Raw genomic sequence first — 18,566 nt, forward strand, 5'->3', positions numbered from 1 at the left:
TTTTAATTTTACATCCTGATTTTGCCGCCCTAATAATTTTCTGCCTTGGTCTCTATCCCTGATTTATAAAATAACTCCAGTCCGATTATAATCGTCATTGTAACTCATACCCTATTCGCATTTAAAATATATTTTACTATACAAAATAAAATCTTAACTATTTATTTAATATTAAATAATAAACTTATGCCTTGGCTGTGAATAATCTAGATACAATATGATAAAAATAAGAGGAAATTGTCTATGATTAGATACTAATGAAAGAGCAGCCTTGTTTTCATGTGATAAAAAGTACTGTACACAAAATAATGAATATATATTTAATGCGTCTTGTACTTAAAGTGACGTTATCGTAGAAACCGACTTATGAACGAAGGAGTCTTATAATGAACGGTTTACCAACCACGCTACTTATTATTATAGATTGGACGTTTCATTTTTATTTAATCGCTTATGATTAACAAGACATTACTCAATATTCAACGTTTGTGTGATGAGACTTAAATCAGTGTTATTTTATCAAAAGTTAATTGTATTGAATGATAAAATACTTTTATTTCCTCTTATAAAAACAATTTATTGCTTTTTTGGACAAAGGATGCCATATACCCATTTGTTAGCTTTCATTTCATTCGTATTCTAAAAGCAGCGTCTACAAAACATGTATATTTGGTTTTTTTTTATGTTTGATTGTTTGTAAACACTAACGCCATCTTTTGTACATTTATGGTACAATAATTAATAAGTTTCAATTCAATCGAACAAACGATACATAAGCACATTTATTAAATAACGATCAAAAATATTAATTCTACTCCTAACTTTATAAATAATGGACATTAATAATAGTAGAAATTGTTTTAATTATTCGCTAGAGAAACGATGGTTAGAAAATATGTACGAAATTGTCAAATTTAATTACAGAAAGTTGATTTGCTAACTTCGAATTTGTAATAGATAAACCCTACTTAGCTGATATATACTTATTTTACAAAGAAATTGTTATTCTAATATTAATTAGATAGGCTAATAAACTTTATTTTATATAGTTATGATAGCGTAAACACTCGCGTGGCTATATATCAAAAATATATAATATACAGTTATATAAATGCTCTTTTTTATGTTGAAAAACATAACGTTTTATGTGGAATAAATAATGAATACATTTTATGAATACATATCTTTTTTATCTGTGTGATATTAATGTCATGGAGTGTAGAGGGAAGAAGTATCCCTGTTAATAAAAAGTGTCCTATTAATTTGGCGCTGCTGGACTTAGATTGCGAAATTTGAAGGAAAGCGCTAATACACCGGGTATTATATATTGAAATGGACTTCTCCTTAAGTCAGATAATATTCCCACCCACCCCTTTAAATAGTGTTTTATTTTTTTCAAATAAGTTTTTAGTAAAATTTATAAAACCCCACTATAAATATTTAAATGTTAATTTCAAGTAATAACTCATTGCTATAGTAGCGACATTCTAGCAAATTATGGAAGCCTTATTAATATAGTATTCACTATCTATAACTGGACACACCACTGGTTCAAAATTTTTTTCCACGATAGCAGAAGCTATCGTTGAAGGCCTGGGCAAGGTGGTATACCTCGATTTCCGTACCCGGCTTTACCATAGCTAAAAAGCCTTTTTCTTTCGCTAGTATATCAGCAAATTGGGTCAACTTACTTCCTTCATACCTCTACAGTCCATATAAATTTGGTAATGTTGTCAAGAACTACGTCACGCGAGTGTTACGGCTAGACTGCACTGTTTTGTGGTATGGTGATAATATTAGATAATTCAATACCAAAAATAACCATATCATTTGACATTATGTAATTGTTAATGATTGCACATTTTGTAGGTTATGCATATGAAACACCCAAAGACGCTTTCGTAGATAATATATTGTTATAGTGTACATTGTATCCTTGGCATTCAGAAAATATGTTATTTTTATATTAATATAGGCCTATAATGTGATTTAAATGTCTCTTAGTTGTGATTGATTAAAATTTATCTAGAATTTTACTAATTTTCTATATGCCTTTGATAGTGGTACATTCAGTAGTCGCAAATAGTTTCTATAAAACGAATATTTGCTTTTTATTTTTTTTTAAGAATTTCTATTATGTTTGAAATTAGAACAAAATTGTACTAATAATTATGTTATATAATCTGTACCGTTTTCTTTACAAAGCTGCACGCACAGACATATTTGTACCTTTCATAGAGATTTTTTTATTTGTTATTAACAATTATTTTTAAGTTTTTTACGAGTATATAAACGATATGTTGTTTTTTTTTTATTATTTATATAGATCACCTTTAGAGAAAAGTATTCCTATTATAATGCAATATTTTATTTATAAGAATAATTGTTCCAAAAATATTATTTACATATTAGGTGTTGTGAAAATTACTTAATAGTTTGAATGATAAATAATTAAATATATCACTATAACTAAAGTATAAATACTTAATAAATTTTAATGTCGCGGTACTTGATTGAATTTACAATATACAGTCGGGGTTATCCGACTTTTTGTGCCTTTTTGTATCTGGTTATTGCGATTTAGTAATTAAAGTTATAGCTGTAAGGCTCAATATTGCGTAACAGTATTTATTTTAAATGTTAAATAAAGAGATTTTCGATTAAAGACGTCCTTTAGAAAGATTTAAACTTAATTATCATAATGAAGGCCTGTTTGTTTTACATCGATGTGTAATAAAAATGCTTGATCAATCTTGGTGGATGATTTTATTATGATTCGACAATCGAAAATCAAATATCAATTAAATTGGAACTTTTTTTTAAATATGTATAATTTTAAATGTCTAAAACATTGTTGCTGCAAAATGTTTGCAGTTGGGGAGTGTGAAAATTTTATATTGTTGGCAAGATTTTGCCACTGGTTTAAGATTTATTCAGAGTCTCCAACAATTACAAGCCATTGTGTTAATATTTGTTGACAATTTAGGGTAGATTATAAATTAAAAAAAATACTGAAAAATTTACGATTTTTATCGATGCAACTTTTATTGCACTACAGATTATATATAATATTATATAGTAAAGCTAGATTATATTTGATATTCGATTATCGATTGTATGGTAATTGGGAGTTTATGTTTATTTAAGGAATGTTCATAACAATTTTTGATGTTACGAGCTTAAAATATAAATATTGAATTGAGGTTAAAATTCAAGTGAATGATGATGATTTTAAGGGTTGTTGATCTCTTTCTCCTTTTATACTGTACTATGTCAACGCTTCTTCGATATCCTAATAGTGCATTTGTTTTAATATATATTTATGGCGGCTGTACACTCTCCCCGAGGTACCGCATGACGATTGCAAAAGTGTACATGCTAAATTCGCTTTTTGTATGGCTTCGCATTGTGTTCTCTGTGTAGCGAGTCAGTATTTTGTGCGCGATTCAAAGTGCCTTGCCTATTATCGAGATTAAACGCGATTGTATCACTCTATTCTGTGCTTATCGTGTTCTATTGATGCACTGTGAGCGACGATCATCTCGAGTCACGCCATCTTATAAAAATGTGTCTTATTTATGCCGTTTAAGTATATCGACTGTAGCGCATTGGATTCAAAGAGCCCTACTTGTCATGTCTCACATGTCCATATTTTCAGTGTTTACATCTGTACTTACAAACGAGAGTGTACACGGTCATCCTAGAATACTGAATACGCGCGAGTGTACAGCCGACATTAATCTCAATATATAGACTTTCGATTTGATTAAATATTTACAAGGTTGTGTTACTAGATTTACTTGTGGGTTAGATCGATGAGCCTTGGCAAATGGGTAATGACCGAAATAAATTAGACTTTTTTTCGGATCTGTCGAGTTATCGCCAACATTATTATGGAGGCTGACGCAAGGAATACCTCGGTCTTGATAAAATAAAAGTCAGTCAAAACTTTTGAGGTACGTTTGAATTGAAAGCCCTGCCAGCCCTCAGAGATTGATACCAAATCCTCGATAGGCCTAATACACTTCTATGGTATACCTTAATCCTATATTTATTTAATATCGGAGATCTATATGTGGAATTGCATTGCCTTCTCATATTGTAATAATAATTAAATAATTAGTAACAATTAGCAACGAGAAACACACTTAAAATTTTATGTTCGTTAATTCACTTGTAATTTATAGAGTATTTTGTATTTTTAAGGTATATCTTGTACAGTGGTGTGTGATTAGAAAATATGGGTGAGCTTCGTTATGCACAATTATCTTTTGTAAGCGACCAAAAAGTTGAATGAAAATATAAAAAATCATTACAATATTAACTTTGTGTTTTATTTCATCGAGATAAATAATTTATTTGATTACAGGTTTATTTAGTTTTGTGGCTATGCCTTATTTATGGTTCTGTATCGTGGATATATGACATTTTCGAGAGGCGTTATATTGTTCTTTAATTGAATTTATTCATTGGCATTATAATCATCGTTTTTTCTTTTCTTTTTTCTCGCTTGAAAAACGTATTACGCGCTTCCCCCACGTGATGAAAAGTGGGGGCACTCCCCGAAGCCCTAGACGCCGAGTGCGCCCAAGCACACCGGGTTTACCCACTAAAAAATCAGCGGTACACTCTCCGTCTTTCGGCGGACGCCACGGGATCGCTTACGCATGCTACCGTGACGTACATTATAATCATGCAAATCAGCAGTTGAAGGAAAACCATCGACCTGAAGAGGCATTTACAAGAACAACAGGCGGTAAATTGTAAGTCTTCCTTTTTTTGTCACGCACACTGCGCTGAGGCTCTGCACTAAATGAATGAACTAAACGCTAGTGTAAAATTCGCTTGTTGTTTAGGTATAAGCATATTTTTAAGAAGGTAATTTATACGCATCAATAGCTTTCTTTTGACTTAATTCATGATATGTATTTGAACTTTTATACCACGTAAATTTATAAATGCATTTTGAATATTTATTATGTAAAGTTTGAAAATTAACTTAAATTCAAAAGATCCCGCGTAAATGACTAAGGCGACAATAACTCGGCGTTCGAAATTCAAATTTGTCTTTAAATATTGTATAACGTTAGAGGCGTCAATTTTCGAACATTACTTCAAGAAATATATTTTTTATCTTTTTTTTTGTATAGGTACTCTACTCGTACATTTTAATGGTTAGCAAAAGGGTACTCAAACTATAAAAAAAGAAGAGGATAATACGTTTCAAAAATGATTATTATATTGAAAAAAAATATTTTTCAACTTTGACCGTAAAATTATCATATGTAGGTCGTTCTCCCCACAATCCGTACCAACTTTTTTTTATATATTTTTAATATTATTTTCGAACCATATATCAGCTTATTGACAATTATGTGCTTATTTCATTAAAGGGATAACAAAAATAAAAATATTCACTATTTTGTTTTAACCAAAAAACCGTATGACAGTTAATTTGAATTTATAGTTGTCTTTTTCAGAGCGGAAGTCTATGCGTATTCCTAGTAAAGCTCCGGCCACACGCTCCACTACCTTCTACTTACAAATTGAGGTTGTGATGAGAACCACTGAGAACCACAATATAACCGAGAGTTCAAACAATCTTGAAATCGTGAATTACAATTTTTTTGAAGTTCAGTTTTCAGGTGGAACGATTTCATTATCAGCTCACATAAACTTCAAATGACACATTATTATAATTTATTTATGATGAACTTGCAATTATATCTTGTTTTTTGCTCTATCAAGAACATACTAAGAACAAACAGTTACTTTATACTAATATATTAATATCTAAATCAGTTCCATTATAATATTGTCCGTAATTTTTTTAACCATAGATAATACATTCTGTAAGTTTACATTAAATATAATTTAACTTTACAGGCAGAACCGAACGTGTAGAGAGAACTTAAATCTTGTAAGTTGTAATTATATTATCTGTGACATGCAGCCCGCACTCCGCGCTCCGTCCGTCATTAAATCAAATTAGTAGCAGTCGATGGATAGAAATTGGATTTATCGTTGAATTCTAGTATATTAATACTAGATTTTGTGATCTTGTTTACAGTAGTGATTAATAGCGAAATGCTGCGGCCGCTTATAGACGCGTTTTGGAATGAAGATGTGTGGTTACCACCTAATTCTACATGGGCCGACCTCGCGCCCCGGCCTGATAAGGCTGTAATATATAACGACCATCGGCATGTCTTCTACCCAATACCGTTAGCACTGCTTTTCATAACTATTCGTTATGTACTAGAAAGGTAAGTGTAACTTATGAAGCTTATTGTTTGTCACGCATTTAGTTTTCGGGGGCGTAAACGGTATCTTGAGTCATAACCATTCTTTCGTTATCATGATAAATTCGTGAATTATAATTCCAATATTGTTATCCAAACGGTTATTTAAAACTCTATTGACATGATAATTGATTGAATAAATTAAATTACAATAAAAACTGGCTTGTCCATAAAATATTGCATATGTTTATATTAAGTAAATATTAATTCCATATATTAAGATCGTTTATAATTTGGTTTATTGTTGACTTAAAAATGTCACATTAAATTGATAGGAAGTGTGTATTAGTTATCAACAATATCTGTTGCATGCAGTTATTCGCAATTATTATCTTGACATAAAAAGGTCCAATAGATTTATTGAGATAAAATAAACAATAGTATCTTCACATGTTAACCACGACTTATAATTATCAATTTTATCATTTCGTAACCTTGAAGTTCTAATGTGTTCAAAATTTTTAGTTGAAATATTTTTGTCATAATTTTAATATGCAAATCAAGAACATTTAATTCATAAAATTTATGGTTTTATGAAAATAAATGTTAGTATTTTGAATATGTTGCTTCAACAATGAGTTCCTATCATTAGTCTACATGAATTAATTAATCATGTAGACTTCAAGTTAATACTATGAACAACATTAAAACATCTAAAAAAAGTAATTGTAGTCAATTTAATGTGATATTTTTAAGTCAACAACAATAAGAAAAAAAACAATTTCAATATATGGAATAAATTTATAATGAATACAAACATAAACAATATTTTACTTTATTTATTTTTTCCATTTATAAAAATGTGTAAATTACCATAAAGATAATATGGTGCATATCATAATTGCAGTTAAAGTTCAATGAGGTGGCAATCTACCGTGATAGGAGGTTGTTCCAACAACTCGTGTGATTCCCTGTGTAAGCCACAAGGTTTTTAACGCTGGGTTACTGACAATTTTCGACATAAACTTTGATTGACTGTATTGCAACCTAGAATGTTATTCGCAGGAGCTAGCTATGAAGCAGTTTTAAAAAATTAGACCTTCATAGATAACCACCTTGACACAGATTTGCCATTCAAAATTTTCAACTAACGTCCAAATCTCTTAGACAATATCTCTTTGTTGAATAATTGTGTGAAAAATTTGAAATAGTCAAGTTTTATTCTTGATGTTAAATACATTGACCAACATGACATGCATTTTAACTTTTAATATATATATAATTATATAAAAGTGTCCGATGCATAAAACCGAGAATTATGTGTCTTTAAACTACATACAAAATAACTATTAATAGGAATAATTATATATTACAAGGAAAACGAATTAGATACATACAACGTAAATACAATGTATTTCTCGAGGGTTTATTATCGATGCTGTGACATTCTGATTTTAGTAAACCATTTTTTATTTTTTCGATAAAAAAATATGTATCGTAAATATTTTGTCTGTCGTATAATTTTAATGGTGTCTATGCAAAGATTAATTCAAAGATCAGATACGGTTAGGTATTAGTTATCTGAATAAGTGGATTTTAAATTGATAACATTATCATTTATTATTGACATTTTTCTATAATAAATGAAATATAGTGTTTCCTTATTGTTTAAACTAAGTTTTTACAATGTTGTTTTAATTCTTTATAATTTAATGTATTTATTCAAAATGGATTCGAAACTATATGCGAAAATCACTACCCTAAAAAGTTTTCATGGGATTTTTTTTATGTAAAAAAAAAGTTATATTTAATAAAGCACAACTATGTCACACATATGCACATCTAAGCACAACTATGCAGACTTGTCAAAATTTTATCTTTGAAAAGTGTGCCATCTGTAAAAAGTGACACCAAAGATAATCTTATCTCATGAATTAATTTAATTATTTACCTCTGATAAACACAAAAGTATGTATTTACTTTTTGCTGCATAAATATATTCATTACTAGCTAAAAATTTTAGATATTTATTCAAGTAGAAAAATTATTAATTAGTGCAGAGAGTAGTAAGATTATAAATGAACGTGGTTTATAATATTATTATGCAAGTTATTTTGTTTACAAGACATTCGTAGATAATGTCGAAATATCGAGCTCCACCAACAAAAAGTAAAAAAAACATGGTAAATATCTCGTATTAAATAACTTAACTAATTTTCGACGTAATTTGAATGTAAGAACTTTTTGCTGCATAAATATATACATTACTAGCTAAAAATTTTAGATATTTATTCAAGTAGAAAAATTATTAATTAGTGTGTACAATAAAATGCCCTAATTAAAAAGATCCCTTCATTGCATTAAATGACTATTGGGATGTTATGGGAACTGTAACTGTAATAAATATTCGATTTAAAAATATATTCGCAACCTTAACCAAAACTGATTATTATTAATAAGACTGACTATTTATTAATAAGACTTTTCTAATAGTAGCATTTCTCAATCCTTTGTTTCTCGTCACGACACAGGTTTGGATCAGGATATTTTGTCAACTGTGTCTTCATCATCTTCGCTGAAAGTTAATTACTTGGCATTCCGATTCATTAATTACCAGTCCTAATATCGACATATTGTGTAAAATTAATGGCTATCATATGTTTAGATAAGCAGTCTATGATTTGGGATGACCACTTATCAACAGGAAATACAACTGCCTACGTATATTAAGAAAAGACTGTTGCTCGCTATTTTGTTAAAATTTTATAGAACATTTATTTAAAATTACCTCGACATAGACATCAAATAACGTTAAATAGAGAAATAGCTCAGAACGGAAAAGTGTTATAATTTTTACTTAATACATGCAAATCTTTTGCAAGTTATGAGTTTATATTTATTTTCCTCATTGCGATTTCCCCTATCAGTAGGTAAAAGGTTATCCAGTAATAGCGTGACATATAAATAAATATAAACGAATGTTTTCTTTGCAGATACGTATACTCCCCGTTTGGGAGGTATCTAGGGATTAAAGGAACGAAACCTAAGAAGCCCCCACCGAATCCTAAACTAGAAGCAGCGTATAAAGCCTCCCCTCGTACGAAACAGGTAAGAAATTAAAATAGATTTCTATAAATTAAGCTACAATCACATCATTAAAGACTCATAGTATGTATTGTATTAATACTTTGTTATGAAAGTGTGATTTTATTGGAGTTATAAATCGTCTTTTTGTACTAGAAATCAATTAAATTATGGAATACTAGTAGGTAGTCGCCCTCAGCTTTGCTCGCGTTTTAGGGTGTTGGTTGTCATGTGTTAAGCAAAAAAAGTATTTATGTCCTTTCTCCAAGAATGTTCAAATCAAGTTCAATTTTGCTTCGTACCAAATTTCATGAAATTCGGTTCAGCGGTTTGGTCGTGAAAGGGCAACAGAAAGAGTTACTTTCACATTTTGTAATATAAATATAGATTGTATCTTATAAAATGTGTAAACTTTCACCCCGAACCCTTTACGAGCCGTAAAAAGAGGTCATTTGCAAAGTGTGCGACCTGATGGGGCATGGGGCATGTGTTCTCCACACTCGTCTCTTAAAGACTCGGATATTTGGTCCGAACAGCCCCAATATCCGGGCCTTTAAAGACTTAGGGGTTTAGGTGTAAAACAATCTAATTTCCGATATTTATATAACTTTACTAATTTTCGATGTAATACAAATGTAAGAACTTGGAATAAATATCGTTTTAATATAAAATATTGTCTGTGTGATAATATACGTTTAATTTCGTACCTAATATTGGTTGGGAATAGTTTTATATTCATCGCATTAAATCACACAAATATAAACGGGAAATACCTCTACGGTAAGCTTATTTATCAACAAACATATCGGAGATAAGCTAATCTCAGATTCGTTTGCAGTGGTCGTTACATATATTAAATATTGTTAACAATATGCACTTAAGTTTTAATGCATTTATAAATATAAATATGAGACAGCATCACATACATTACTCTGATCCCAATGTAAGTAGCTAAAGCACTTGTGTTATGGAAAATCAGAAGTAACAACGGTACCACAAACACCCAGGCCCAAGACAACATAGAAAACTAATGATAATCTACATTGACTCGGCCGGGAATTGAACCCGGGACCTCGGAGTGGCATACCCATGAAAACCGGTGTACACACCACTCGACCAAGGAGGTCGTCAAAATCATCATTCGTATCATCGTCATTTAATATTATCACAAGAATTGCACATGGTTTTTGAAAAATAACTTGAACGTCTGTTTTGATATTGAATTATTGACAGATTGATATTTATAAGAGCGGAGATGGCCCGGTGGTTTGAACGCGTGCATCTTACCGATGGTTTTGGGTTCAAACCCAGGCAAGCACCACTATATATGTGTGCTTAATTTGTTTTTACAATTCATCTCGTGCTCGGCGGTGAAAGAAAATGTCGTGAGGAAACTGCATGTGTCTAATTTCGTTGAAATTCTGCCACATGTGCATTCCACCAACCCGCATTGGAACAACGTGGTGGAATATGTTCCAAACCCTCTCCTTAATGGAATAGGAGTGGGTAATTTACAGACTGTTACTTTACTTTACTAAGTTAGGAAATCTTGAATAAGTTATATATAAGTAGGCGATATGTCTTCATAGTCGCTTCCCACTGCCACTACGCTTAGATATTTCAAAATACGCAACAGATTTTTACGCACATATATCATACGTAATCATCGGTTAAGATGCACGCGTTCTAACCACTGGGCCATCTCAGCTCTTAAAAGCTTCCGCTTCCTAACTTAAAATGTTTAAAATAGAATAATATCAAAAGTATTTGATTGCTGAGTTTGATATAGTTGTGTCATATGCTATAAAAATGTTTCTATGTGCAATCGTGAATGGTGCCGAATTCATAAGGCCTCCTATTTTTCTTAAGTATGCCACTTTGTCATCTGCCTACGCTCTTGTGTCAGAGCGACGGTATAACGGGGTCCAAGTAATAGATTCAAATAACCACAGATTCGGAGTAGGACATACACAGCGTGTTTTCGTTTGGAACATTGAACTTGTTACATTTTTCGAATACGATGACGTTACGTGGTATGGGCATCACTGTAGCTTGCGGAGAGGTTAGCGCTGGTATTTTATTGGGTGGCTGGTGTTTTGGGGCCCACTCGGCCTGGGCATCTACTCCCCATTTCAAGTTGAGGAAACGCGTATCGCATTTCTTGAGACACATATACAACGAACAAGGGACAGTTCCTATTCCAAATTGTCATTGAATCGCAATGAAATATATACCAAATCGTCGCTATTTAGCCTTTCCTAAATTGACGGAATATGTTTCAAGTTAAGATTATACAACAACAGCCTGTAAATTCCCACTGTTGGGCTAAAGGCCTCCTCTCCCTTTGAGGAGAAGGTTTGGAACATATTGGGTAAGTGGAATACACATGTGGCAGAACTTCTATGAAATTTGTCACATGCAGGTTTCCTCACGATGTTTTCCTTAACTGCCGAGTACGAGATGAATTATAAAGACAAATTAAGCACATGAATCAGCGGTGCTTGCCTGGGTTTGAACCCGCAATCATCGGTTAAGATGCACGCCTTCTAACCACTGGGCCACCTCGACTCTCAAGTTAAGATTATATAATGTAGTAATAATGTTACTCATGTTATTTGAATTGACGTTGAAACTTAACAGTTATGACTAGAATTTTAAGAAATCCATTCTTAGAATCGATTAGTAAATCTGTAGCGCGGAATATTGTTATCATTATCATTACATAGTATAAAATAAAGTCGCTTACCGCTGTCTGTCCCTATTTGTATTTAGATCTTTAAAATTACACAACGGATTAAGATGCGATTTTTTTTTTAAAGACAGATTCAAGAGGAGGGTTTATTTGTATATAATACTTGCACATTATAGTAGAGAAATAAATAATTGGTGTCTCTAAAGTGATGTCGTAAGACGTTGCGGTTTGTATTGTGTGAAAACTGAAAAACTGTACGTTGTAAAACATTCTGTAGTATATTTAGTATCAGCTTTGCATCCGTGCGAAGACGGGTCGGGTCGCTAGTAAATATCAAATCTGTTGTTTAATTAAACCCCTGTTTAAATTTGAAAGCACTGCATAGTATAAAACAAAGTCGCTTTCTCTATCCCTATGTCCCTTTGTATGCTTAAATCTTTAAAACTACGCAACGGATTTTGATGCAGTTTTTTTAAATAGATAGAGTTGTTCCAGAGGAAGGTTTTTTTATATAATACATGGACAATATAGTAAAGAGACACTGATAATACTAGAAGTTTGTAATGTGATTTCGTAAATAAACAAATTCTGTAAATAAGTAATATAATAATATTAATAAATATGAGACAACATCACATACATTACTCTGATTCCAATGTAAGTAGCTGTAGCACTTGTGTTATGGAAATCAGAAGTAACGAAGGTACCACAAACACCCAGACCCAAGACAACATAGAAAACTAATGGTAATCTACATCGACTCGGCCGGGAATCGAACCCGGGACCTCAAAGTGGCGTACCCATGAAAACCGATGTACACACCACTCGACCATGGAAGTCGTCAAATGATTGTGTTGTGTAAAGGATTGTATGTGATTTTGATGCATTTTTTTTAAATAGATCGAGTGATTCTAGAGTAAGGTTTTTTTTATATAATACATGGACAATATAGTAAAGAAACACTGATAATATTAGAAGCTTGTAATGTGATGTCGTAAATAAACAAATTATGTGAATAAGTAATATAAGTATTGCACCCGTGCGAAGCCGGGGCTGGTCGATAGTACATTATACAAAGATTATTCGGAATCGTTTATTGTTAAAACTTAAGGGGACTACAGGAGCTAATTGCCCTTGAGAATCACGCGCACACACTTACACTAACGACAAAAACGGCATGTCCCCGCGCGCACTACGCTTAGCGAGGCGGCGAGGTTACGCCTGAATATTCCAATAGATGGCGCCGAACCGCCGCGCGCCGCGCCGAGCGAAAGCGAAGCGAAGTCAATTCTATCAATTCTATCAATCATAGATTTCATAAAAATAGACAGGACAACAGAATTATTTTAATTTTTTTGTGTCATTTAAAAAATTATGATAAAATTAAACTGAATTAATTAAACATAAATTATTATTATTTTGTGTACAAAAAATAGTTAATTTAAACATTTTTTTCTTTAATTTTTACTGTATCAATTCAATTAGTTGTAATACTAAATATTAAATCGTACCTACTTTTAAATTTTATAAGTTTGTTAAGCGATTTATTAAATAAAATTGGAACTGTTCGTAATTTGTACACTGACAAAAAGCGTAGAGTTTGTTCATTTTACTACTATCGGTACACAAAGAAAAAAAATTAAGTTAAAAAAGTCAGCATCAAAAAGTTACTATAAAAATAATATCGTCAAGTCGGTTTAGTAGAATTATTGGTTAACTCGGTCAATCACAGTGGGTTTAGTCATAAATCTCATAAAAATAGTTTGGATATTAGAATTATTTGTATTGTTTTTGACTGATATTTGAAATAAAACTGATTCAATTAAATTCAAATATTTTTATTTATTTTTGGTTTAACAAAAAAACAAATAAATTTCGTTTCAATTTTTTTATCAAAATATGTTTTTTTAATTATTCGTTCGTCGTCGTTCGTTATTCAAATATCTTGGATACTTGCAGTCAATATTTCACCCACTTTCACTGAAGCTACGAGCTAAAATTTGTACTATTCAATTGATACTATTTCCAATCTTTAAAAAATATTGAATTACGTATATGACACTTCTAAATATTTTAGTTCTTTGGTTCACAATAATTACATATTTCGAGATGGCCCAGTGGGTAGAACGCGCGCATCTTATTGCGGGTTCAAACCCAGGCAAGCACCACTAAATATTCATGTGATGTGCTAATTTGTATTTTTTTTTTTTTTTTTATTATTAAATTTCATCCATACATAACTATATTTCCTATTATAAACAAAATTGATAAAATTAAATTCTAACGTAATAGAAATAGCTTCCGTGTTATTTTTTTTCGATTTTCTTAATTCTGAAAAAATAAATGCATAGTTGTTAGCAATTAAATTTTAATAATTATAAAATATAAAATTTTAGTTCAGAGTGCGGGGATCGAACCCGCACATTCTTCTTGGTTTTGCTTGCCAATGCAAGCAACTCCAAGTTTGGTCAATACCAAATACTCCATGGTGACTGTAAGAAATATGTCGAAAAATCTGATTCTATGCGAACTAATTGCATTGTTTTTAATAAATGTTTCCAATAATCATTATTTATAAAATATATATATTTATATATATGTTTACTAATTAAATACTCTTACCTTTTCATATTATCTTTCATATGTTCGGCTTTTTAATTTATATGAACGTTTTTTAGTTTTCTTCACAGATTGTACTTTATTTCCTATGTTTACAAAATTAAACTTTATAAAAAATAACTTAATAAAAAAATAAATGGCAAACTACAACTAGACTATTTTAACTTAATATATTTATTTACAAAAAAGAATAATATTCGACAATTAATTTACAATTAAAATTACACAAAAATAAAATCTACGAGATTTTATTCGCAACGATGCGGTGAAAAGAGCGACACGTCTTTATAGCAACAGGCCTCGGCCGGCAGTGTCTGTACGAGGCGCTCACGCACACATGCTTACGCATTTTGGTCGAAAATAAGAAAATCTGATTTTAAAAAAAATCTATTGATTTTACTAAATAATTAAGATAATAAATTTTTAGTAAGTTGTTTGTAGAATAATCTGACAAAAGACCAAAATTATTGAAGGTATATAAGTGTGGTTAACAAACAAAAAAAGACTTTTTTAGAGGTAACTTTGCGATTTTTTTCTATCGTACCAAATTAATTACATCATGTTTTCAACACAATTAATAACTAGCATCTATCCTGAAGATTAACATATATTTTTTTCATTTGGTTTATTGCATTGGATTATATACTTTTTGGCATTTTAAAACTTGCATTTAGCTCATGTAGTCCCCTTAAGGCTTATCGAAACTTCGGACATTAACCTCCATAGGATAATATATTTTCACAGATAATGTATTTACTTGAAAATTATCTTTGTATTTTTCATAGAATGTTAAATAGTTTTTGTATTGAAATGAGAATGACCTTGTATTATTGTCGCTCTCTCGTTGTAGATTGCATTGTTTGAAACACATTAAGGTAATCCGTGGAATACTTATTTATTTTTAATTTTGAGTAAATTAACTAAACAATTCGCATGTATATATTAGACAAAAGAATTTGCCAAAAGATATACAATCTATGAGATAAACTGTTTGTTTGTAATAATTCTATTATTAAATATGATATCTGATTATCATTACTTATATTAATAATTGATATTTAGATTATACTAGCTGAATCTTTATCCACGTGACATTTATGAAACTTTACCTATAAGACATAAATCGTTACCCCCATTTTACACCCTCGAGGGTGTGAAAAAAGTAGCCTAAGTTCTCGAGACTCAAACTAACTGTTTTAAGCTAGATATTCTTTCAACGTTAAACAATACATATAATATAATATGTACTTGTAAGTACTTGCGCGGTTTATCTTCAATTAAGTTAATTCATTATTTAATAGAGTTAGTTAATCTTTCTTCGATTAAGATTTCCGCGCACTAACCGCTGGGGTAATTTTTACATTTGTAACCGCCAATCGGTATTTTAGTGGTCTATTCGGATAAGGCCAGCAGTGGGACGTACTTTTTTATGATATATGCAGACGGACAAGCAAATGGGCCAGATGGTAAGTGGACACCACCGCCCACAGACAATGACGTTGTAAGACATTAATCATTCTTTACACCAATACGCCACTTGGGATCACATCTATGGGAGCTAAGATGTTGTGTCCCTTGTGCCTGTAGTTACACTGGCCCACCGGAACTATTTTGCAGTAATCTAATGAGTTAATGATGTACCTAGACTAAGTTTTAATACTACTATTATTACTGTACATGTATACAAGTCGAACCTGCGACTTTAACCGCGCGGTATTTATGAAATACAAACTCCCAATCCTCGTGTCATCCCCTTAGGGATGGTGTTTCGTAAAATCCGTTCTGAGCCCATCTTTACGGTGTACTAGAATCTACCTGCTAAATTATCAAGTTTGTAGGTGTTATACTCGATGTTTCTTGATTAATCGGAGAGAGGTATTTCGTTTTGATATATATTTTATCTAGCTGAAGATATTTTTCGGTGGAACTTTAATCTTGCTAATCCCCAGAGATAGGAAGATTAGTGATAATTAGTCACTTTTCAATAGTCTACAATTACTTTTGAGGTAGGTTTTAATGAATCAGCGCTTTACTGGTATAACTGCTAGCGCGGTATCGAACGTTTTCTTATTTATTTAAAACTAGCTGTTGCCAACGACTTCGTCCGCGTAAAAGTTGAAAAATTTACTAAGAATATGGGGTCTGAAAAGGGCCTTTTTAAAAGTTTATCAATCTCCTTAATAAATCGTAGCGATCTCGTCGAAAGCGACGACGAGCACAACGCGTTGCGTTGTGCTTGTGTGTTCGCGAGAAGACGCTTCGATTACTTAGAGCTCGTGTACTTCGTTACGGCCTTGGTTCCTTCACTGACGGCGTGCTTGGCGAGCTCACCGGGCAGAAGAAGCCTCACGGACGTCTGCACCTCCCTCGATGTGATAGTCGATCGCTTGTTGTAGTGAGCGAGACGAGAGGCCTCGGCGGCGATGCGCTCGAAGATATCGTTCACGAAAGAGTTCATGATCGACATCGCCTTACTCGAGATACCGGTGTCGGGATGTACCTGTTTCAGTACTTTGTAAATGTAGATGGCGTAACTCTCCTTCCTCTTATGCTTCTTCTTCTTCTTGTCCGACTTGGAGATGTTCTTCTGGGCTTTGCCCGATTTCTTGGCGGCCTTACCGCTAGTCTTAGGCGGCATGATGTCGTCGAATATAAAAATTCACAATATATAAATACGATACACGTGCGTACCGTACGAGAGCAGAAGCGAGTTAAGAACTTAAGTTATTATCCACCATCTCTGGGTTAAAGTCCCGTCGAAATCTCCAGCCGTTATGATCAGTCGAAACTAATAAATAGATACGTATTTTATATTTCAAGCATGTATTTTAGTTAAGTTTCTTGCTGGCTCATTTCGGTAGAATCTGCATTCCAGGCTGTTTGGCAATAGAAGATTTATATCACTGAACTTATATCAAGGTTCCATAATTTTTTGTATAGAAATAGACAATCGTTACAAATAACCTCAGATGTTTCAATTCACTGAGCTTAAGAGAAAAAAATGTGTAACAAATAAACTTACGAAATATGACTTAGATTAAAAACTGGACTATGTCATTTTATCTGGTTATTTTATTGTTCGCGCTGTGGTCCAAACTCATAAGTGATCCAGAAGCGTTATTGAAAATAGGAAAACTTGTATCGACTTGTAATCGAATGGTTTGAATCGTTTTTGCTGTCAATTGATTACTTTTATTAGAAATATTATACCTCAGTAACCGAACAAAAAATAAATATGGAAAAATTGACGAACAGAGGAAATTTTACCTATTTTTTCATTTTATATATATTCATTCGTTCTTTTCATTTTATATTTCATATATAACTATGATATATAAATCTAGACTGTATCATCTCGAGGCGTGAATTTAAAAAAAAAGCAGCCTCCGTCCTTCCCGGGAATCGAACAATCCCCTACCCAATTTCATGTAAACTCGAATCAGCTGTTTAAGCGTGAAGCGATAACAGTAAGGGTACTTTAGCATTTAAGTTGGGATAAATATATAATAATATATTTAATTATGACAATGATTAATGTTAGATAATATGTACAGTCGGGGTAGGAAAAGGTTCGTCACCTTAAGATCTATTTTCGTGTGCTCAGTATGAGCGATAATCTGTTTTACCGATCGAAAATATATGACACTGACAGACATGTTTTGACAATTCAGTAGAAGATATCATATCTAATTTAAATTTGGAATGACCAATTACGCCTTTAAAAAGATTTCATATTTATATAAAACTAGACGTAGTAGTTTGTTACACTATTTTGAAACAAGTTATCATACTATGTATGTTTAATTTTATATGCAGTTATTTCAAAGGGTTTTCTTACTCTGACTATACATTGAACATTGACAAATGGCAAATGAGTTTTCTAACAAAAAAGTAAAGTAAAGTAACAGCCTGTACATTTCCCACTGCTG

At 31.8% G+C, this 18,566-nt stretch overlaps 2 protein-coding genes across 2 annotated transcripts in view; one reads left to right on the plus strand and one right to left on the minus strand.

Annotated features, from left to right (window-relative positions):
- Window positions 1-5,941: 5,941 nt before the first annotated feature.
- The window catches only part of LOC124532879 (ceramide synthase 5-like), a 29,873-nt gene continuing 17,248 nt past the window's right edge, over window positions 5,942-18,566 (plus strand). Inside the window, exons 1-2 of the mRNA XM_047107993.1 lie at window positions 5,942-6,266; window positions 9,236-9,350. Coding sequence (XP_046963949.1) covers window positions 6,088-6,266; window positions 9,236-9,350 — 294 coding nt within the window. The 5' untranslated portion in view covers window positions 5,942-6,087. The remainder of the gene's footprint in view (window positions 6,267-9,235; window positions 9,351-18,566) is intronic.
- LOC124532880 (histone H2B) lies at window positions 16,790-17,319 on the minus strand. The gene has a single exon (XM_047107994.1). The coding sequence runs from the start codon at window positions 17,273-17,275 to the stop codon at window positions 16,901-16,903; it is 375 nt and encodes a 124-aa protein (XP_046963950.1). The 5' UTR covers window positions 17,276-17,319; the 3' UTR covers window positions 16,790-16,900.

The sequence above is a fragment of the Vanessa cardui genome, chromosome 10 (assembly GCF_905220365.1).
Source record: "Vanessa cardui chromosome 10, ilVanCard2.1, whole genome shotgun sequence".
Taxonomy (NCBI): domain Eukaryota; kingdom Metazoa; phylum Arthropoda; class Insecta; order Lepidoptera; family Nymphalidae; genus Vanessa; species Vanessa cardui.